Source organism: Rana temporaria, chromosome 3 (assembly GCF_905171775.1).
Source record: "Rana temporaria chromosome 3, aRanTem1.1, whole genome shotgun sequence".
In the NCBI taxonomy this organism is placed as follows: domain Eukaryota; kingdom Metazoa; phylum Chordata; class Amphibia; order Anura; family Ranidae; genus Rana; species Rana temporaria.
In genome coordinates this window covers 439,979,017-439,997,768 of record NC_053491.1, presented here as the reverse complement: position 1 = coordinate 439,997,768, position 18,752 = coordinate 439,979,017, and the positions used below count along the sequence as shown (strand labels likewise).

Genomic DNA, 18,752 nt, shown 5'->3' with positions numbered 1-18,752 from the left:
ATTCCCAAAAAATATTTTTTTTCAAAAAAAGTGCGCTTGTAAGACCGCTGCGCTAATACAGTGTGACAGAAAGTATTTCAATGACCGCCATTTTATTCTCTAGGGTGTTAGAAAAAAATGCATATAATGTTTGGGTGTTTTAAGTAATTTTCTATTAAAAAAAATGGCTTTTATACACACCTCCATACCAGGCCTATTCTGGCCTATTCTGGCACTTCTCTCCTACATGTACAAATCATAATTTTTTAGCTAGAAAATTACGCAGAACCCCCAAACATTATATATGTTTTTTTAGCAGACACCCTAGGGAATAAAACGACGGTCATTGAAACGTTTTATCTTGCATGGTATTTGCGCAATAATTTTTCAAACGCCTTTTTTTTGGAAAAAAATTGTTTCATGAATTAAAAAAATAACAAACAGTAAAATTAGCCCGATTTTTTTTGTAAAATATGAAAGATGATGTTACACCGAGTAAATAGATACCTAACATGTCACGCTTTAAAATTGCGCACACTCATGAAATGGCGCCAAACTTCGGTACTTAAAAATCTCCATAGGCAACGCTTTTTACAGAGGAGATCTAGTGCTAGAATTGTTGCTGGCACTCTAACGCACGCGGCGATACCTCACATATGTGGTTTAAACAGCGTTTACATATGTCGGCGGGACTTGCGTGTGCGTTCGCTTCTGCGCTTGAGCTACCGGGGACAGGGGCGTTAAAAAAATATATATTTTTTTTATTTATTTTTACATATTTATTTATTTTTTTACACTTTTTTTTTTTTTTTTTTTTTTATCATCGCTTTTATTCCTATTACAAGGAATGTAAACATCCCTTGTAATAGGAATGTGTGTGACAGGTACTCTTTATGGAGAGATGCAGGGTCAATAAGACCCCACATCTCTCCTCCAGGCTGGAAAGCATGAAATCGGTGAAAAAAAAATTCACCGATCTCATGATAACTGTTGCTTGGCAGCCGCAATTGCGGCTTTGTTTACTTACGGGGACCCGGGCGTGACGTCATCACATCGCGCCCGGGTCCTCCGACGGTCATAGAGATGACTGGTGACCATCTGGTCACCAGTCATCTCTATGCTTCCTGCCAGCGCCGGACGATTCGTTCTCCGGGCCCCCGATGGCACGGGAGAGCCCGGAGAATCACCGGATGGCGACGGAAGGGGGGGGATGTCCCCTCCCGCCACCTGTAAGAACGATCTAGCGGCGGAACCGCCGCTATGATCATTCTTACGTTGTGCAGAATCGCTGGCAGAAGAGAAGGATATCTGAATGATGCCTCTAGCTGCAGGCATCATTCAGATATCCCCCCACAAAGCCCAGGACGTCATATGATGTCCACCCGGATCGGTAGAGGTCCTTTGTGGACGTCATATGACAATGGGCTGGTATTGATGTGGTTAAAGGTGTTGTAAACCCTCGTGTATTTTCACCTTAATGCATCCTATGCACCTAAAAAACACCTTTCACTCTCTTCAAACCACACATATGAGGTATCGCCGTGATCGTTAGAGTAATAATTATAATTCTATAATTTTTTTTTAACTTGTAAACAAGTGTCAAAAAGAGGCTCAGTCCTTAAAGGGGTTGTAAACCCTCGTGTTTTTTTCACCTTAATGCATCCTATGTACCTAAAAAACACCTTTCACCCTCCACCCGAGCCCCCGTTTTACTTACCCGAGCCACGGCTTCTCGGCTCTTCATTGGATTGATTGATCGCAGCGCAGCTATTGGCTCCCGCTGCTGTCAATCAAATCCAATGATGGGGGGGCAGGGCCGAGTCATACACTCCGCGGCTATGTATGCCAAGTGTATGACACAAGAGCGCGCCTGCAAGGTAACCCCTTCCGGAGAGAGCTTCCCAGAGGGGGTTAGCTATTGCGGGGAGGAGCCGCTGTGGGACCCCAGAACAGGAGGATCGGGGCCACTCTGTGCAAAACTAACTGCACAGTGGAGGTAAGTATGACATGTTTGTTGTTTGTTTTTGTTTTTTTAATCCTGAACCTATAGTATGACTTTAAGTGGTTAACTGCAGGCAGTGAAAGGTCTGTAGCAGTAAACCGAGTGTTAAGCACTGGCCACGCCTTGTTGGGATGATCAGTGTTGTTGAGCAGACCCAGTATGGTGCCTCTACTAGCCAGGAGGCTAAATAACTTTTGTTGGATTTTTGATTTGCGATTGTTATCCCTGCGCAGGGAACCTCCTTTTTTAGGTTCTGTTTTTTGTTTTTTTTCTGCATTGCTGATGAATAAATGGCGGGCAGGTAGCCCTTAAAAAATGTTGTCATTTGAATAACCTTGCTGCGAGCTCTTCACTTGAAGCTGAAACACACAGATGGTGCTTGAATATGGACAATCGCTCTACTGATCCTCGCAGAAATGTTTGCAGGTTACTGTATGTACCCGATGATGTTACAGTTGCATTGAGATAAGAAGTATGAAAAGTTTGTGTCAGCAGTAATATAAAGGAACAGTGTGACGTTCTGCTGAATCTGTAAAACCGCCGAGGGTATCTGGGGACAATAGACTCAAGAACGTCTGTGATCTTGCTGACAGCACGCTGTATCTATACAACTTAAAGGCACAGTACACTTCCAATTTTAAATATGCATTTTATTATTATTATTATTATACAGGATTTATATAGCGTTATGGAGGACTTGATAAAGTAATGGAGTGCAGCAACAGACTCTTCAAAAGAACCTGGCACACCAGCAAAAAAATAATAGACTGTTGGCTGCCCATCAACAAGAAACCAATATACTGTTAGTTACCCAGCTGGCGAGCACTGAAGCTCAAGTGACTGCTTGGGCCCAGGCAGCAGAGAGAGATCTACAGGCCTTACCTGAAGTGCTGCAGCAGTTGCTAGTAGAGCTGCACGATTCTGGCTAAAATAAGAATCACAATTTTTTTGCTTAGAAGATGGATCACGATTCTCACTGCGTAACATCATCTTTCACATTAAAAGAAAACTAACTTCACTGTTTTTTGTTGTTTGTTTTTGTATTCATTGAAGTGCAATTGTGTTTGAAAGACCACTGTGCAAAGACAGTGTGACATAAAATATTGCAACAACTGCCATTTTATTCCTTAGGGTCTCTGCTAATATATATATATATATATATATATGACCTCTGATAATGCTTTTGACTATGACGAATTAAAAGCTGAGATCTTGCAGTATCTGCGGGTTGTCACAAACTTAGTGAGGTACATATGACATAATTAACCTGGTCAAACATTGCTTGCAGCCTGAAGTGCTTCCAGGCTCTCAAAGCATGGAGAGAGTCTTTATGGACCTATTTCTTTGGACTCTACCTCCAGACCTATGAAGGTGGGTGAGTCAAGCTAATTCAAAGTCAGTTAATCAATTTGTTGAGCTGGCAGAATACTATTCTGCTATTACAGTCCTCTACAGCTTTGAGATTCCTAACACCCCTGTGCAAGAACCAGTTCAAAAGTCACAGCCAGTAAAGCTACAAAAGGGAAGCACTGAGAGGATGGCCTGAGTGGTTGGAGGGCCATGTCCTGTGGAGAGGTCCCAGTTGGGGAACCCGTGGGCATCCCCAGTGTTAGAAATGCCATGAGTGGGGTTACATTTCTGTCACGTGCCCCCGACTACTGAGCCTATGGAGTGTGGTTTAGTCTGATGCATGCCCTTGGTTTAGTCGCAGATCCGGACATGCCAAGATCTGTGGTAAAGGTAAGGGGGAAAAGTGTGCATGCTCTCATAGATTCTGGAAGCCAGATTACCGTAGTCTGTAATTTGTGGACCCTGAACAATTGGCCCAGCACCAGACAGGCCCCACAGCAATGGTGAACTTTTTCAGACCAGCTGGGAACCTGTTTGCCACAAAGTGTCTGTGTCCCCAATTCTGTTGCATAGTGTAATACTGGGGAGAAATTTTCCACTGTTCTGGGAACTATGTAGTGGCATAGAAAAAGGCCCTGAGCCTGGGAAGTCTATAGGGACTGCGGACAGGACACCAGACCCCAAGCAGGTAGTAATGATGGTCAAAAGGTTGTAACACAGTCATTAACTAAAATAGCTGTGTAGGAGGCCTAAAACTGGGTGAGGAACAGCCAAACTCTGCTGCTAAAGTGAGGTTGTGGAAGACAGTGTGACAAACATATTACAGGTCATATACCTCAGCAAGACTAAGCACAGCAACAAGACATAAGATTGTTATACTACATCAGCAAGGTCTCTCCCAGGCATAGATTTCAAAGCAGACTGGGGATTCAAGATGTGCTGTTCCAGGTCTTTTGAAGAAGCAGACGTTGAGGACTGTCGGCCAAGGAAATTTAACGCAACAGATGAAAGATGCATCAAAATGATGCCGTTTTGTACCTGACTTCAGTAAATATCTATAGCCTGGTAACTTAACCATCCCTTACTTTATCCAAAATAAAATGTTATAAAATGGCATTGTTATACTTTAAAGTGGTTGTAAAGGCACAAGCACATTCTGTGCATGAAGGTTAAAAACCTTCTTTGTGCAGCAGCGCCCCCAGATACTTACCTGAGCCTTCTCTCAATCCAGTGATGTTTTTGAGAGCCTTGCCTCCACGGGGACTCGCACTCCTGATTGGCTTTTGGCAGTAGCGGGAGCCATTGGCCAGTGAGCCTATCAGGAGTTTGAGGGGGCGGGGCCATGCCTAGGCTCCCTGTGTGAATGGACACTGAAGCGTGCCTGTTCGAGAAGAGGAGGATCTGGGCTGCTTTGTGCAAAACCACTGCACAAAGCAGGTAAGTATAACCTGTATGAACAAAAAACACGACTTTACAATCACTTTAATGTAATGGGTGGCAGTAATGGGCACTGATAGGCAGCACTGCTAGGTGGCACTGATGAGGCATTGATAGGTGGCACTGGTGGGCACTGATAGGTGGCAATTGTGGGCATTAATAGGTGGCACTCATGGGCATTGATAGGTGGCACTGGTGGGCACTTGCAGGTGGCACTAGCATGTGGCACAAGCAGGGGTTACTGGCGGCACAGAGGAGGCAGATGTGCCTCCTTCCTCTTCGGGACCAATGTCCCTTTCACATAAGTTGGAGCTGTCAGCGGAAGGAGAAAAAAAAAAAACGATTACCGGCATTTGTTTACATCACGTGATCAGCTGTCATTGGCTGACAGGTGATCACATGGTAAGGGGCCGGGACCGGCCCCTTACTCGGATCTGTGATCACTCGAGTCACTGAGACTCGGGTGATCGCAGGGGCGCGTGGGGAGTGCTCGAAGGGGAGGACGTCTATTGATGTCCTCCCGGGAATTTGTGGTCTGCGCTGTAGCCGTCATTCGGCTATAGTACGGGCGCCAAGTGGTTAATCTGTGGATTAAAAAAATCAATATATCAACGGTGCAAAAATCCAAAGTGCTTTGCACCATTGATTTTTTTAAATCACTTCAATCAGTCACAGAATTTTTTTTTATGTAATCTTTATTTTAAAGATATTTGCAGATAACAAACAGAATAACATGAGACAGGACATAAATATGTAAGGCCACAATGCATGGGAAGTCTGTCGCCAGGTACACACACTCAGCAAAGTAGGAAAGGCCAAGGAATATCGAGGGGTGCATACAATTCGGAGGTCATATCTGGGGGAATATTTATCAACATATAACAACCATGATATAAATTCAAACATCTATGGATCACCCCTACCAGCTCCAGTCAGTGCACCCCCGGCGAGGGTGCTAACCCTCTATTCGAGATGAGAATCAGACTGTGTCCCTAGGTACCGTGCCCAGAAACCTGAGAGCAGCCGAACAAAGGAAAAAAATATAAAAATAAAATAGGGATAACAAAAATGTAAACAAAACAGAACATCAATGGGGAAGGGGGGACACCTGCTAGTATAATATACCAACTTGAGCTGTAAAAAGTTTGTTAACGCTCATTCGACTCCTCATTGCCTGACCTAAGTCTTCCCTGCGGCCCCACCCCTTCAGACAGATGGAGCCGTCACCAGTGGAGGGCCCGAGGCCCCCGGCCCAGCCGGGCCTGCATAGTGCATCCAGGTAGCCCAAGTAAGGTAAAACTTCTCATATTTGTCTTTATATTGTGCCATCCACTCCTCTGCTGCCATAATATTATTTACCATTGCTATCCAATCAGAGCGTGTAGGGACCTGAGGTTTCTTCCAATAGATCGGAATCAGCCGCCGGGCCGCATTAAGCAGATGGGGCAATGAGGATTTGCGATAATGGCTAAGAGGAGTGGTAGGGAAGTGCAACAAGGATTCCAACGGGGAATCCGGCAGCTCCAGATCTAAAATGAGTTTGATCTGCGCATGGACATCCATCAAAAGGGTCTCAGCTTGGGCAATCCCACCAGATGTGAAGAAACGAGCCTCTGAGGCCACACCCCCTCCAGCATGTATCTGAGAGGGAAGGATTGATCCTGGCATGCTTGGAAGGCACCCTGTACCACCTGGACATGATCTTATAACTATTCTTCTGCATTTTGGTATCTACTGTACTCGAATGTGTGATGCTATACAGGTGATCCAGTTAAGGCTCAGTGAATACGTGCTGAAAATCCCTCTCCCATTCCCTAATGAATCCCGGTTTTCCCTCGGTATGTAGGGATTGCAGTAAGTCTTACAGGACTGAAATGGCATGGGGAATGGCAGAGCTAGACATGCACAGGCGCTCAAATGGGGAAGCCAAGGTGGGAGACCAAACTCCTTGGGGCAGGCCAGTGATAAAAGTCGTGGAGCTGTCTGTAACGCCACTCATCCATTGGGAAGGGGCCAAATTGTGTCCGAAGAGTGGCTAGTGGCAGCAGGCCCTGGTCTTGAACAAATCTGCCACATCTGGACTCCCCGTCCGCCATCCACGTCCGAAAGAAAGAGGAGTGTTCCCCAGGAGTGAACCAGGGGAAGCCTCCTTGGGCGCCAGAGGGGAAGTCGGTGGGGCTAGCCCCCCCCCCTGCTTATTCAGTTTATCCCATATCGCCAAAGCATGAACGGCCAACAGAGAAACCAGTGCAGAGAGACCCCTATTTTTCCGATCGACCCATGGGGCATGTGATAGGTTACGGCCCGCCAAGACCTTATCTAGGGGAACCCAGAGCTTTTACGGGACATTATGGTACCAATCCAGGATACGTTGCAGAGCCACAGCCTCATAATACCTGTGCACTACCGGGACCCCCATACCTCCCTTCTTCTTAGGGCGCTGTATTGTACGAAGGGCCAACCGGGGGCATTTCCCACTCAAAATATATTTTATAAACAGACTGTTGAGGGTTGAGAAGAAAGTTCTAGGCAAAGTGATCTGCAGGAAAAATAGGACACGCGGCAGCACATTCATCTTAAGCACACTGACTCGGCCCATCCAGGAAAAAGCAGCCCTGTCCCATTGTTTCAAATCCATTCTGACTGAGGATGGTGCATAGTTATACTCATACAATAGAGCACAACTGGAGGGCAGGTGCACCCCCAAGTACTTCAGAGAGGTCGAGCAGCAAGTAAATGAGAAAGCAGCTTGCAGCTGTGTGCGCAGATTCATGGGGACTGAAAGTGGCAGGATCTCAGACTTGCTATAATTTATTTTAAAGTTGGACAGAGAGCAAAATTCCTTCAACTCTGCCATAATAACAAGCAATGACGAAAGGGGGTCAGAAACATAAAACAGAACATTGTCTGCGTAAGCGCATAGCTTATGCTCCGTCGGAGCAACCGTAATACCTCTGATATCGTTGTTCAGGCGGATCCTGTTAAGCAGTGGTTCGAGGGCCAGAGAAAAAATGAGAGGGGATAGTGGGGATCCCTGACGCGTCCCATTACTGATCGGAAAGGGGTCAGACAAATCAGTCACAGATTTAATATATAAACTTGATATATGAACTTTAAGCAATATATGTTTATTGATTACCATTTTTTTGTTATACTTGTACCATTACTAATGTTTTTTGATTTATAGCGCAGCCCTGTTAATTGATTATTTGCACCTTTTAAGTGAAATGAGAACGCTTGTTAGTAATAGCAGCTATTATTAATTATATATTTTTTTATACTACTTTATTTTACGAGATTGCGCAGATTGTTATTCACTTTATACGTTACATGAAGATAGATCGCAAGTAATTCACACGGGTGTGCAATTGCCATTGATTGGCCCTGTACAATCCTTTTTTTCCCCAGAGACAACCAGTGAAATTGTCACTATCTCATACCTTTCAACTTTTTGAGATGGGAATGGAATGAGGGACTATTAGGAAAAGTATGTAGGCATAGGACACACCCCTTAAAGACGAATTGTACAAAAATAAATGATTAGGTAAACTCACAAGGGCCAGATCCACAAAGATCTGCCTATCTTTAGGCAGGCGTAGCGTATCTCAGATATACTATGCCGCCGTAACTTACAGCGTAGTTTCAGTATCCAGAAAGAATTTGCGCCGTAAGTTACGGCAGCGTAGTGTAAATGTGTCGGCGTAAGGGCGCGGAATTCAAATGACTAAGATGTGGGCGTGTTTTCTGTTAATGCATCTTGACCACCAGGTATATGACGTTTTTTTTGAACGGTGCATGCGCCGTCCGTGGGGGTATCCCAGTGCGCATGCTCGAAATCACGGCGCAAATAGTCAATGCTTTCGACGTGAACGTAATTTACGCAAAGCCCTATTCGCGAACGTTTTACGCAAACGACGGAAAATTCTACGCTGTCCCGACGTCCATACTTAACATTGCGTACGCCTCATGAGGCAGGGGTAACGTTACGCCGAAAAAAGCCTTACGTAAACGACATAAAAATATGCACCTAAGATCCGACGGCGTACTAAGACGTACATCAATCGGATCTAGCCCACATTCAGGCGTATCTTGTTTTGTGGATACAAAACAAAGATACGCCGGCGCATCCTAGAAGTTACGCGGCGTATCAATAGATACGCCGACGTAACTTCTTTGTGGATCTGGCCCACAAGTGTTGTTTTTTTTTTTTACCACTACTATTTCTTTATATTGGGATTTGAAACACTACAAATGCAGAAATTTAGAAATCAAATGAAAGGTTTAGCACTGGGAAACACCTTTTGAAGGCTAAAAAGTGCATTTTATATACAACTATATAGATCAGACCAAAATAAGGGACAAATCAGGGACAGTTGGGAGCTCTGCTATCTGTTGCTCTTCGTTATTTTTGTCCCACGCAATGTCCGATTTAATAATTTTGCTGAATCGGTGATTGATCCAATGTTAATCGCCACTGTAAAAATCTTACACCTATGCAATAAAATATTGTGCTAGCCAAAAAGTATAAACATAGTACATGGTCCGGATCTGATCTCAAAAACGATAATGAAAAATCCATCTGCTGCAATTACAATTGCAGAATTTAAAGGACTACACGAAAACCACACCTACCTCAGAGATGATTGGTTCAGAGCAAGCTGGAACGCATGAGCATGACGCTGATTTGCGGAAGATCTTCTCCTGGAACGCATGACCTCTGAGGGGGGCGTGTCGTCCATTTTTCCGAACTTCCGGTCCCGAAGCAGCATGGCAGAGCTGAAGATTAATCGGCAGTTCGCAGAGCGCTATGAGCGGTACCGGGAGAAGGAGGAGCTACAGCGGCGTGAGTGTCCCCCGGTCCCCTCAGGGTTCCACGTACCCCACCGTCCATAGTCCACCGCTGTACAACCAGGCTGGGCTCAGGGCCTAGTGTGTGTGTGCAGCATGGCTTGTCAGTGGTGGGCATGCAGGGACTTGTGGTTCCCCCCTTGGGGTCAGCTGAATGTACCCATTGGTCATAGCCTTTACTATTTGCAGGAGTCTTAAAGGGGAAGTAAAAGATCTGCATAGATGACACCTGTATGGATGTGTATCTAGTACATCAACCTTGCCAAAAATACAGCATTAACCACTTCAATACCAGGCCCCCCCCCCCCCCCCCCTTCCTGCCCAGGACAATTTTCAGAACTGTCGCACTTTCAATGACGATTGCGCGGTCATACAACGCTGTACCCAAACTACATTTTTATAATTTTCTTCCCACAAATGGGGATTTCTTTTGGTGGTATTGAAACATCTCTGGGTGGTCAAAAAAAAGTTTTTCTTAGTTACTGTCATACAATTTAGTTTTCTCCTTCACTGGCGGGCACTGATGAGGAGGCATTGATATGTACAATTGATGGGCGGCACTAATAGATGGCACTGATGCAGGGTTGGTGCAAGGATTTTTGACACCCTAGGCGAAACCTCATTTTGCCGCCCCTTGGCTCCACCCCCTTTACCCTACCCATGTATACCCCACCTTTTTAATGAAATGCCCATCAAATTTGGCCTCGCCAGCGCCCATCAAATTTGGCCTCGCCAGCGCCCATCAAATTTGGCCTCGCCAGCGCCCATCAAATTTGGCCTCGCCAGCGCCCATCAAATTTGGCCTCGCCAGCGCCCATCAAATTTGGCCTCGCCAGCGCCCATTAAATTTGGCCTCGCCAGCGCCCATCAAATTTGCCTCACCAATGCCAATTAATGCAGTCTCACCAGTGCCCATCAATGCTGCTTCACCAACTGCCAATCAATGCAGCCTCAGGGAGGGAGGGGGCCCCCTCGGTACACACTTAGCATTTGGCAGATCAGTCACTATATACATATACACATTTGCAAATTTTCCAGCCTCCGGAGCGGCTACCTGGTTGATTGTTGCTGCCTCTGTGGACAAAGCGGGCGTAGGATCACCAGCAACCGTACGCTCTAGGCTGCTGTGCGCCCTAGACGGCTGCCTAGTGGTAGCACCGGCCCCGCACTGATGGGCAGCACTGATTACAGGTACTGACGGTTATTACTGCTGGGCTCTGATTGGCACTGAGAGACTTTATTGAGGCGGCACTGACTGGCAGCTGTTGGGCACATCAGATGGGGGGCTGTGCTTATAATCAATGTGCTAATTATCAGCACAGACCCCCCTCCCCCCTCTAACAGAGAGCCACCAATCATCATAGGACGCCCAGTCAGTATAACAGAACCACCGCCTGGCCGTCAATCTGCTATAGGCTGGGCAGGAAGTGATTAAAAAACAAATATATATTATACCCACCATGGCAAAAATACAATTATTGTTGTTATACAGGATATTTAGCACCAACAGTTTACACTCAGTAGGAATCATAGGGCTCGGTTCATTAGTAATAAATAGTCAAAAAATGGTGCGCTTGTTCAACCTGTGAAATTGTTGTATATACAAAACCAACAATAGCGATCGACTTAGCAGCACTGATGTATAGCACCTGCCACTGTTAATGCCCAAAACATTGATCTATTTGTCAGAAAAAAAACATAATAAATATATATATATATATATATATATATATATAGATATATATATATATATATACAAAGGTGTATATAAGGCCTTCAATACACCACCAGCGCCAATAGAGAAAAAAAAATTTGATTCCAAACCCAGATAACACTCAAGTATTAATTTGGAGGAAAATTTGACAATAATATTAATAATAAAAAACGATCCCTTTAAAAAAAAAAAAAAAAAATACCTTAAAGTGGAGGTTCACCCTAAAAACGTTTGTTTTTACATTACAAAGTACAATAGTAAGGACATTACATTTCGGCATTTTTTTTTTTTGCTCTGTACTTACCTTTATATCCGGATTTTGTCCAGGGCTTCCGCGTTCTGACAACTCCGTGACCGGGCGTTCCTATCCCTGCCTCAGGCTTCCGATGCTTGCGGGACTGGGCGTTCCTATCCTTTCGTATGATGATTGACAGCTTGTGAAACGGGTGACCTGTCGCACAACGCGCGTCACCAGATTTCCGGAAATACCCCAGCTAAGAGTCGGCACTATACGGCGCCTACGCCCGCCGTGTAGAGCTGACTGCGCAGGCGCCGTATAGTGCCGGCTCACAGCTCGGCTCTTTCCCGACGTCTGGTGACGCGCGTTGTGCAACAGGTCACCTGTTTCACAAGACGTCAATCATCGAACGGAAGGATAGGAATGCCCAGTCCTGCAGTCATCGGAACCCGGAAGCCCTGGACAACATCAGGATATAAAGGTATGTACCAAGGAAAAAAAAAAAAAAATGCCGAAATGTAATGTCCTTCACATGCTGGATCGGCTAGATGCAATTAAAAATTTTTTTTTTTTTTGGGTGAACTCCCACTTTAAAAAGGAAAAAGTCTAAGCTGCTGTTTAAAATAAATAAAAATCAAGTAAAAAAGGTATAAAATTGCTAGACAACAGTGAAACTGTGCCAGTCCTATACCAAAACAGCGCTAATGTTGGTAAAATGTCAATAATAGATGGCCAACTCCATAATAACAGTTTTTGGATGATTGATCAAGTGCAGAAATAAAGATGAGTGTCCATAAGTAATGGAACAATCAGCGTGCACCTTCCACCGAGAAATTCCTGGTCCACCTCGTGAAAACACACTCCCCCTACGGGGGTTTAAACTCACCAGAGCAAAGATTTAACCAAGCAATAAGCAGGAAATCAACACCAGGAAGGGACTGCATTCGTCATCAGCCAGGGTAATATTGAATGCTGCAGGCTCCGAATCAAACAAACAAACAGAAACAGGCCAACATAGGGTAATTCCGTTTTAATGTAAACATAAAAGCCCCCACATAGTTATTCCCCTCATAGGACGCCCTCTGTCGAAGTCAGGATATGACGAAACGCGTCAGGGCGTGACCTACACGACGCAAACAGGAAGTGACGTGTGCGTTCCACCGCAGCCTTACCCGGAACCAGGAAGTGTTTACTTCTCGCTCTCCACGCAAGGTCCGTTTGGCGATTCTCCCCTTCGAGGAGACGGTGAAGTGTGGCTCACTTTATTCATATTTGAAGTACGTGCAATTTATGAGGGGAATACCTATGTGGCAGCTTTTATGTTTACATTAAAACGGAATTACCCTATGTTGGCCTGTTTTTGTTTGATTTGGAGTCTGCAGCATTTAATATTACCCTGGCTGATGACGAATGCAGTCCCTTCCTGGTGTTGATTTCCTGCTTATTACTTGGTTAAATCTTTGCTCTGGCGAGTTTAATCCCCGTAGGGGGAGTTTGTTTTCACGAGGTGGACCAGGAATTTCTCGGTGGAAGGTGCACGCTGATTGTTCCATTAGGATCACTTATGGACACTCATCGTCTTTATTAAAACATATAAAAATGCCCACTCACATTTCAAACCGTTTACACTGAGCGCTGCTCGCCTTCTCAACGCTTCTACCAGGTATACGAGACACAACGGAAGTGACATCACAAGTTCCGACCAATGCGTTGCATCACTGGTCACGTGACCTCTTCAAGGGAGTGGAGCCTAGTGACAAACGCTGGGAGCCCTGATTTGTTTACTGGCATATTACAGCATTACAATGAAGTTAAATACTTAAAAAAAAATGATATTTGGCTACTATAATCCCTGTTGCTATGTAGTTCAAATAATGCAGATTTCATCAAAATATCAATGTATTTATTCTTTCCATGGTTTATTGAAATTGATAAATATATGTGTGTTAGAAATTTGTTGGTTTTTGAGGAAAAATGCCCATCCTGTTTTTTTTCCCCAATAACTGTTAAAAATCAAAGTAACATTTTTAAAATGAAAAATTTTGAATGCAATTCTACTAGTGTATGGCCACCAGCAATGAGCTCTGATGTGTTTGGACCGCAGTCCAAATCCCCCAAATGTTTTCAGCCATAAAGCTGTCATTGCACATCACCAATCATAAGCAGCTGAGGCATTCCCCACTCCAGCAAAGACTTATACATGCCCCTTGTATACATATGGCTACTAAGTGAGGAGTGCCTCAGCCGCTTATGGTGGGCAGTTTGCAGTGACAGCTTTCTGGCTGTATAGATCCAAGGGGCTGGGACTAGGATGCAAACACGTCTGAGCTCACGCCTAATGGCCAGCTTTAGACAGAAGTCTAACTTTTCAGAGGAAGATCCTGATAGAAGAGATGAAAAGTATAGAGTTCTATCTCTGTACAAAAGAGCATCCCCGAAAATCCTTTGGATGTGCTTGCTTCTAAATTTTCAATGTCTTGTTCTTCTCTTGTAGTAAAGGATCGATATGGGGACAAAGGTGAAGAGGACAATGGATCGTCCAGCTCGGCATCTGAAAGTGAGGATGAGCCGGTGAGTATTTAACCAAAACGTTTTCTTTTGTTTTTTAGAGCTGCATGATTCTCGATCTCGATTCTCCCCGCCCGCGATCTCCCCGCGACATGACCCGCGATTCTTCTGTTTCACGGTTGGTTCCACGTAACCAGCGTGGAACGCAAATGGCGTCGATATCGGAACCGACGTCAACAGCCTGCGCCGCTTAATGGATGCCTGGGCTTCTCTTGCAGATCTGTACAACTGTAGTGTGTATCCATGCGCCACCCAGTGGTTGCCGGCGGTACTGCTTCTGATGTATTAATCTTTCTCACAGTTCTGTACAACTGTGTGTATCCATGCGCCACCCAATGGTTGCTGGCGGTACTGCTTCTGATGTATAAAAAAGAGACCAGTGATATGTCTATAATGTTAAAGACCATATAACTCCTATGAAAAAAGCAGAATCAAAGTTTGATTCTGCTTCTTTCATAGGAGTTATATGATCTTTAATATTATAGACATATCACTGGTCTGTTTTTTATATATTCATATTTTCAGATAAATCACAGGTTTATTTATTTGGGGCGGTTCTGACATTCAGTTTTTGAGAATCGTGATCTTTAGTCTAATCAAAAGAATCGTGATTCTCATTTTGACCAAAATCTTGCAGCTCTATTAGTTTTGGATGAACTGGAGAGGGAACAGGTCAGGTTTTTATTGCTGTCTGTCTCACCTTAAGTGAGATTCACCCTCTTTGTCCTCGTGATCATCATCAGAAAATCCCCAATTTTTGGTTTTCACCAGAATGAATATGAAGGGGAATCTTCCATTGAGAACACTAGTTCCGATGATGTCCAGGGATTCCCTGTAGTTTAGAGGGATTTCCCCTCACTTCCTGTTCAGGCAATGGGACAGGAAGTGAAGGGAAGTCACCCTAATGGGACACAGCAAAAAAATAAAACATGGGAAAACAAAAGTCTTGTCTTCATGTTAACATGGAACTGTGCTTTTTGTAGCTCCCTTTAATTTTTTTTCTAAATAGCCCCAATGTGTTATTTATGTGACATGTTTCCCCCCCCCCCCCCCTTTATGAAGATGATCTTCTTTCCCATCTCTCTAGACCATTGATCCAGAAGTGGAAAGGGACTTTTATCGTACCCTATCAATGCTCAAAAAGAAAGATCCAAGGATATACCAAGAGGATGTCACTTTTTACAAGGAAACAGGTATTTTCAAATACACTATAATTCCATTGTACTCTGTGTTTGCTTTTCCATTGAGTTATAGTCCTAATTGTTATGTAAAAAAAAAAAAGAAACTTCTCACATATATAAGGTTAATTGTGCTATACCGTACCTACCACAAAGAAACATAACGCCTGGAGTTATTACACTAAACTGCATGTGATCATTCAGATACAATTTTGCTTGAGCTTTCTTTTGAAAATCCATGTTAAAAGCCAAGTTCACGTTGGTAGATAAAAGAAAAAATGTGAATTTATTTTTATTTTTTATTTTTTTACACACAGTCTGCAAAGTATTCCATATGTGATCAGTAGATCACCGGCGCATTGTCAGGCTTCTGCACACTCTCCCTCCAGCTTTTTGCCCGTACTTCCTTATATACAGTTGGAAACCTGGAGGAAGATTCAATGGATTCCGAGTGTGCTGAGGAGGGCGCTTGTAGTCCAATGAGCACTACAAGGCATCTGACATGATGGCATACGTTGTGAATCGCGCTCTGATTTTAAATGTGACAGCAGCTGCTGGGTGGAGGAACCTCTGCCTGCTGTTTTGTGGGTGAGGGTGTTTGGTCCTTAGCAGCATGTTACTTCTTTAACCACTTACCCCCCGGACCATATTGCTGCCCAAAGACCAGAGTACTTTTTGCGATTCGGGACTGCGTCGCTTTAACAGACAATTGCGCGGTCGTGCGACGTGGCTCCCAAACAAAATTGCGTCCTTTTTTTCCCACAAATAGAGCTTTCTTTTGGTGGTATTTGATCACCTCTGCGTTTTTTATTTTTTGCGCTATAAACAAAAATAGAACGACAATTTTGAAAAAAATGAATATTTTTTACTTTTTGCTGTAATAAATATCCCCCAAAAATATATAAAAAAACATTTTTTTTCCTCAGTTTAGGCCGTTACGTATTCTTCTACATATTTTTCGTAAAAAAAAATCGCAATAAGCGTTTATTGATTGGTTTGCGCAAAAGTTATAGCGTTTACAAAATAGGGGGTATTTTTATGGCATTTTTATTAATATTTTTTTTTACTAGTAATGGCGGCGATCAGCGATTTTTTTTTTTCGGTATTGCGACATTATGGCGGACACTTCGGACATTTTTGACACATTTTTGGGACCATTGGCATTTTTATAGCGATCAGTGCTATAAAAATGCATTAGATTACTATAAAAATGCCACTGGCAGTGAAGGGGTTAACACTAGGGGGCGGGGAAGGGGTTAAGTATGCCTGGGTGTGTTCTTACTGTGGGGGGGGGGGGGGGGGGCCCCCCTAGGGGAAACACTGATCTTCTGTTCATACATTGTATGAACAGAAAATCAGCATTTCCCCTGCTGACAGGAACGAGAGCTGTGTGTTTACACACACAGCTCCCGTTCCCCGCTCTGTACCGAGCGATCGCGTGTGCCCGGCGGCGATCGCGCCCGCCGGGCACACGCACGGGAGTCGGGGGCGAGCGGGGGGCGCGCGCGCCTCCGGCGGCGCGCGTGCGCCCCTAGTGGCGGCTAATAGGCAGGACGTCATATTACGTGCTCTCACCTAGGAGAGCCACCTTGTGGACGTATTTCGACGGTGCGGCGACGGCAAGTGGTTAAATACGGGTTTAACATGTTGCTAATGGTGATTTTCTCCCTTTTAGGGCCATTTCACATTGATCCGCTGCGGTTTTGGTGTGGGTTACCTGCGCTTTCCTATAGACCTCTTAGGTTGGGTGTTTTTGGTGTATTTTCTGAAAGCGCACCAGAGATAAGGCATGCAGGAATTTTCTGCGCTTTCAGAAACTGCACCAAGAACGCCGCTCTTATGGATGTCTATAGGAAAGTGCAGGTAATCTACACCAAAACCGCGGGTACACCGCGCTGCACTGAGGTTAAAGGATAAGTTCAGCTTGACGAAAAAAATAGTAAATGCACTTTTTTCGCAGGCAAAATGTGTGTGTGTGTATATAAATATATAAATATATATATATATATATATATATATATATATATATATATATATATATATATATATATATATATATGCCTTGGTTTGTGAGCATAATTTGTTCCAGAAATATGCTTGTAATCCAAAGCACTTGTATATCAAAGCATTTTTTCTACAGGTTATAAAAGAGAAGAGAGTCACTGCTAAGTGTAGCAATACTTTGCTAAATGTTGTACCTTCATTAAATGTAACCATATTGCTACACTTAGATGCTCCTCTCTTCTTTTTTTATACTCAGTTGTGACATGACGCTACTCTTAGATCAAGACATTGCTTGTATATCAAGGCAAACTTTTTTTTAAAACATTTTGCTTGTCTTGCAAAACGCTCTCAAACCAAGGTTTTACTGTATATCTCTTTATCAAAATATATATATATATATATATATATATATATATATATATATATAAAATCTTTTTTTCAGGTGCCTAATACCAGGCTCCTGCAGACTGTGTAGCTGTCTGCCCGCCGTACCTCCGATGCAGGAATCTGTGAATCAATGATGGGGCTGTGTGGGGGGATCCCCTCATGGTCGCGGTCTTTTTGAATAGTGACAGTGGGTGCAAGGAGAAGATCCCCCGTCCTGCTGTTACTAGGAGGAGGGGGATCGAGGGGAGAGGGGGTAGATACTGAACACGTTGCAACCTAAATAAGGGTGTAACATGTTCAGAAAGGTGAATATATCCTTTAAAGCAGTGGTCGTCAACTCCTGTCCTCAGGGCCCACTAACAGGCCAGGTTTGTAAGATAACTAAAATACATCATGATATCATTTGCTGCTCAGTGATTGCAGTATTCTAGTCTGCATCTCCCCAAGGTAATACATAAAATCTGGCCTGTTAGTGGGTCCTGAGGGCAGGGTTGGTGACCACTGCTTTAAACCACAGCCGATCAGTGTTAAACTGCCCTTAAAGGGGGAAGTAACCAGTGTGAGAGATTATATATAATATAAAATCCCCAATTTATTTTTATTTTTTTCTCTTTCCCTGCTAAGTAAAGGCATAATGTGCTAGTATTACTAGCATACTAGCACATTATGTGACACTTACCTGCAAACAAAGCCCGCAACGTCCCCACTTGAGGCCACAGCCATCTTTGCCCACCTTCTTTTCGGTCGCATGGATTCGGGCTGTGTGACTGGCCAGATTCGTGTGACGTCACTCTTACGCATGCTATGAGCCTGTTTATTCAGCGATAATTTTGTCATTACTTAACATAACAACATAATATAAATAAATATATAAATATATATATATATATATATATATATATATATATATATTTTTTTTTTCACAAACAAGGGTTTCTGTTTGTGAATATCCTGCAACAATCCTTTTTTTTTAAATCCTTAGGGGCAGATCCACATAAAATTAGATGGGCGCAGCGTATGTGAGATACGCTACGCCGCTGTAACTTA

General features: G+C 43.8%; 1 protein-coding gene across 1 annotated transcript in view; it reads left to right on the top strand.

Annotated features, from left to right (window-relative positions):
• Nucleotides 1–9,497: 9,497 nt before the first annotated feature.
• KRI1 (KRI1 homolog) overlaps nt 9,498–18,752 on the top strand; it is a 50,286-nt gene continuing 41,031 nt past the window's right edge. Inside the window, exons 1-3 of the mRNA XM_040346425.1 lie at nt 9,498–9,611; nt 14,063–14,139; nt 15,224–15,329. Of these exons, the coding sequence (XP_040202359.1) occupies nt 9,536–9,611; nt 14,063–14,139; nt 15,224–15,329 (259 nt within the window). The 5' untranslated portion in view covers nt 9,498–9,535. The remainder of the gene's footprint in view (nt 9,612–14,062; nt 14,140–15,223; nt 15,330–18,752) is intronic.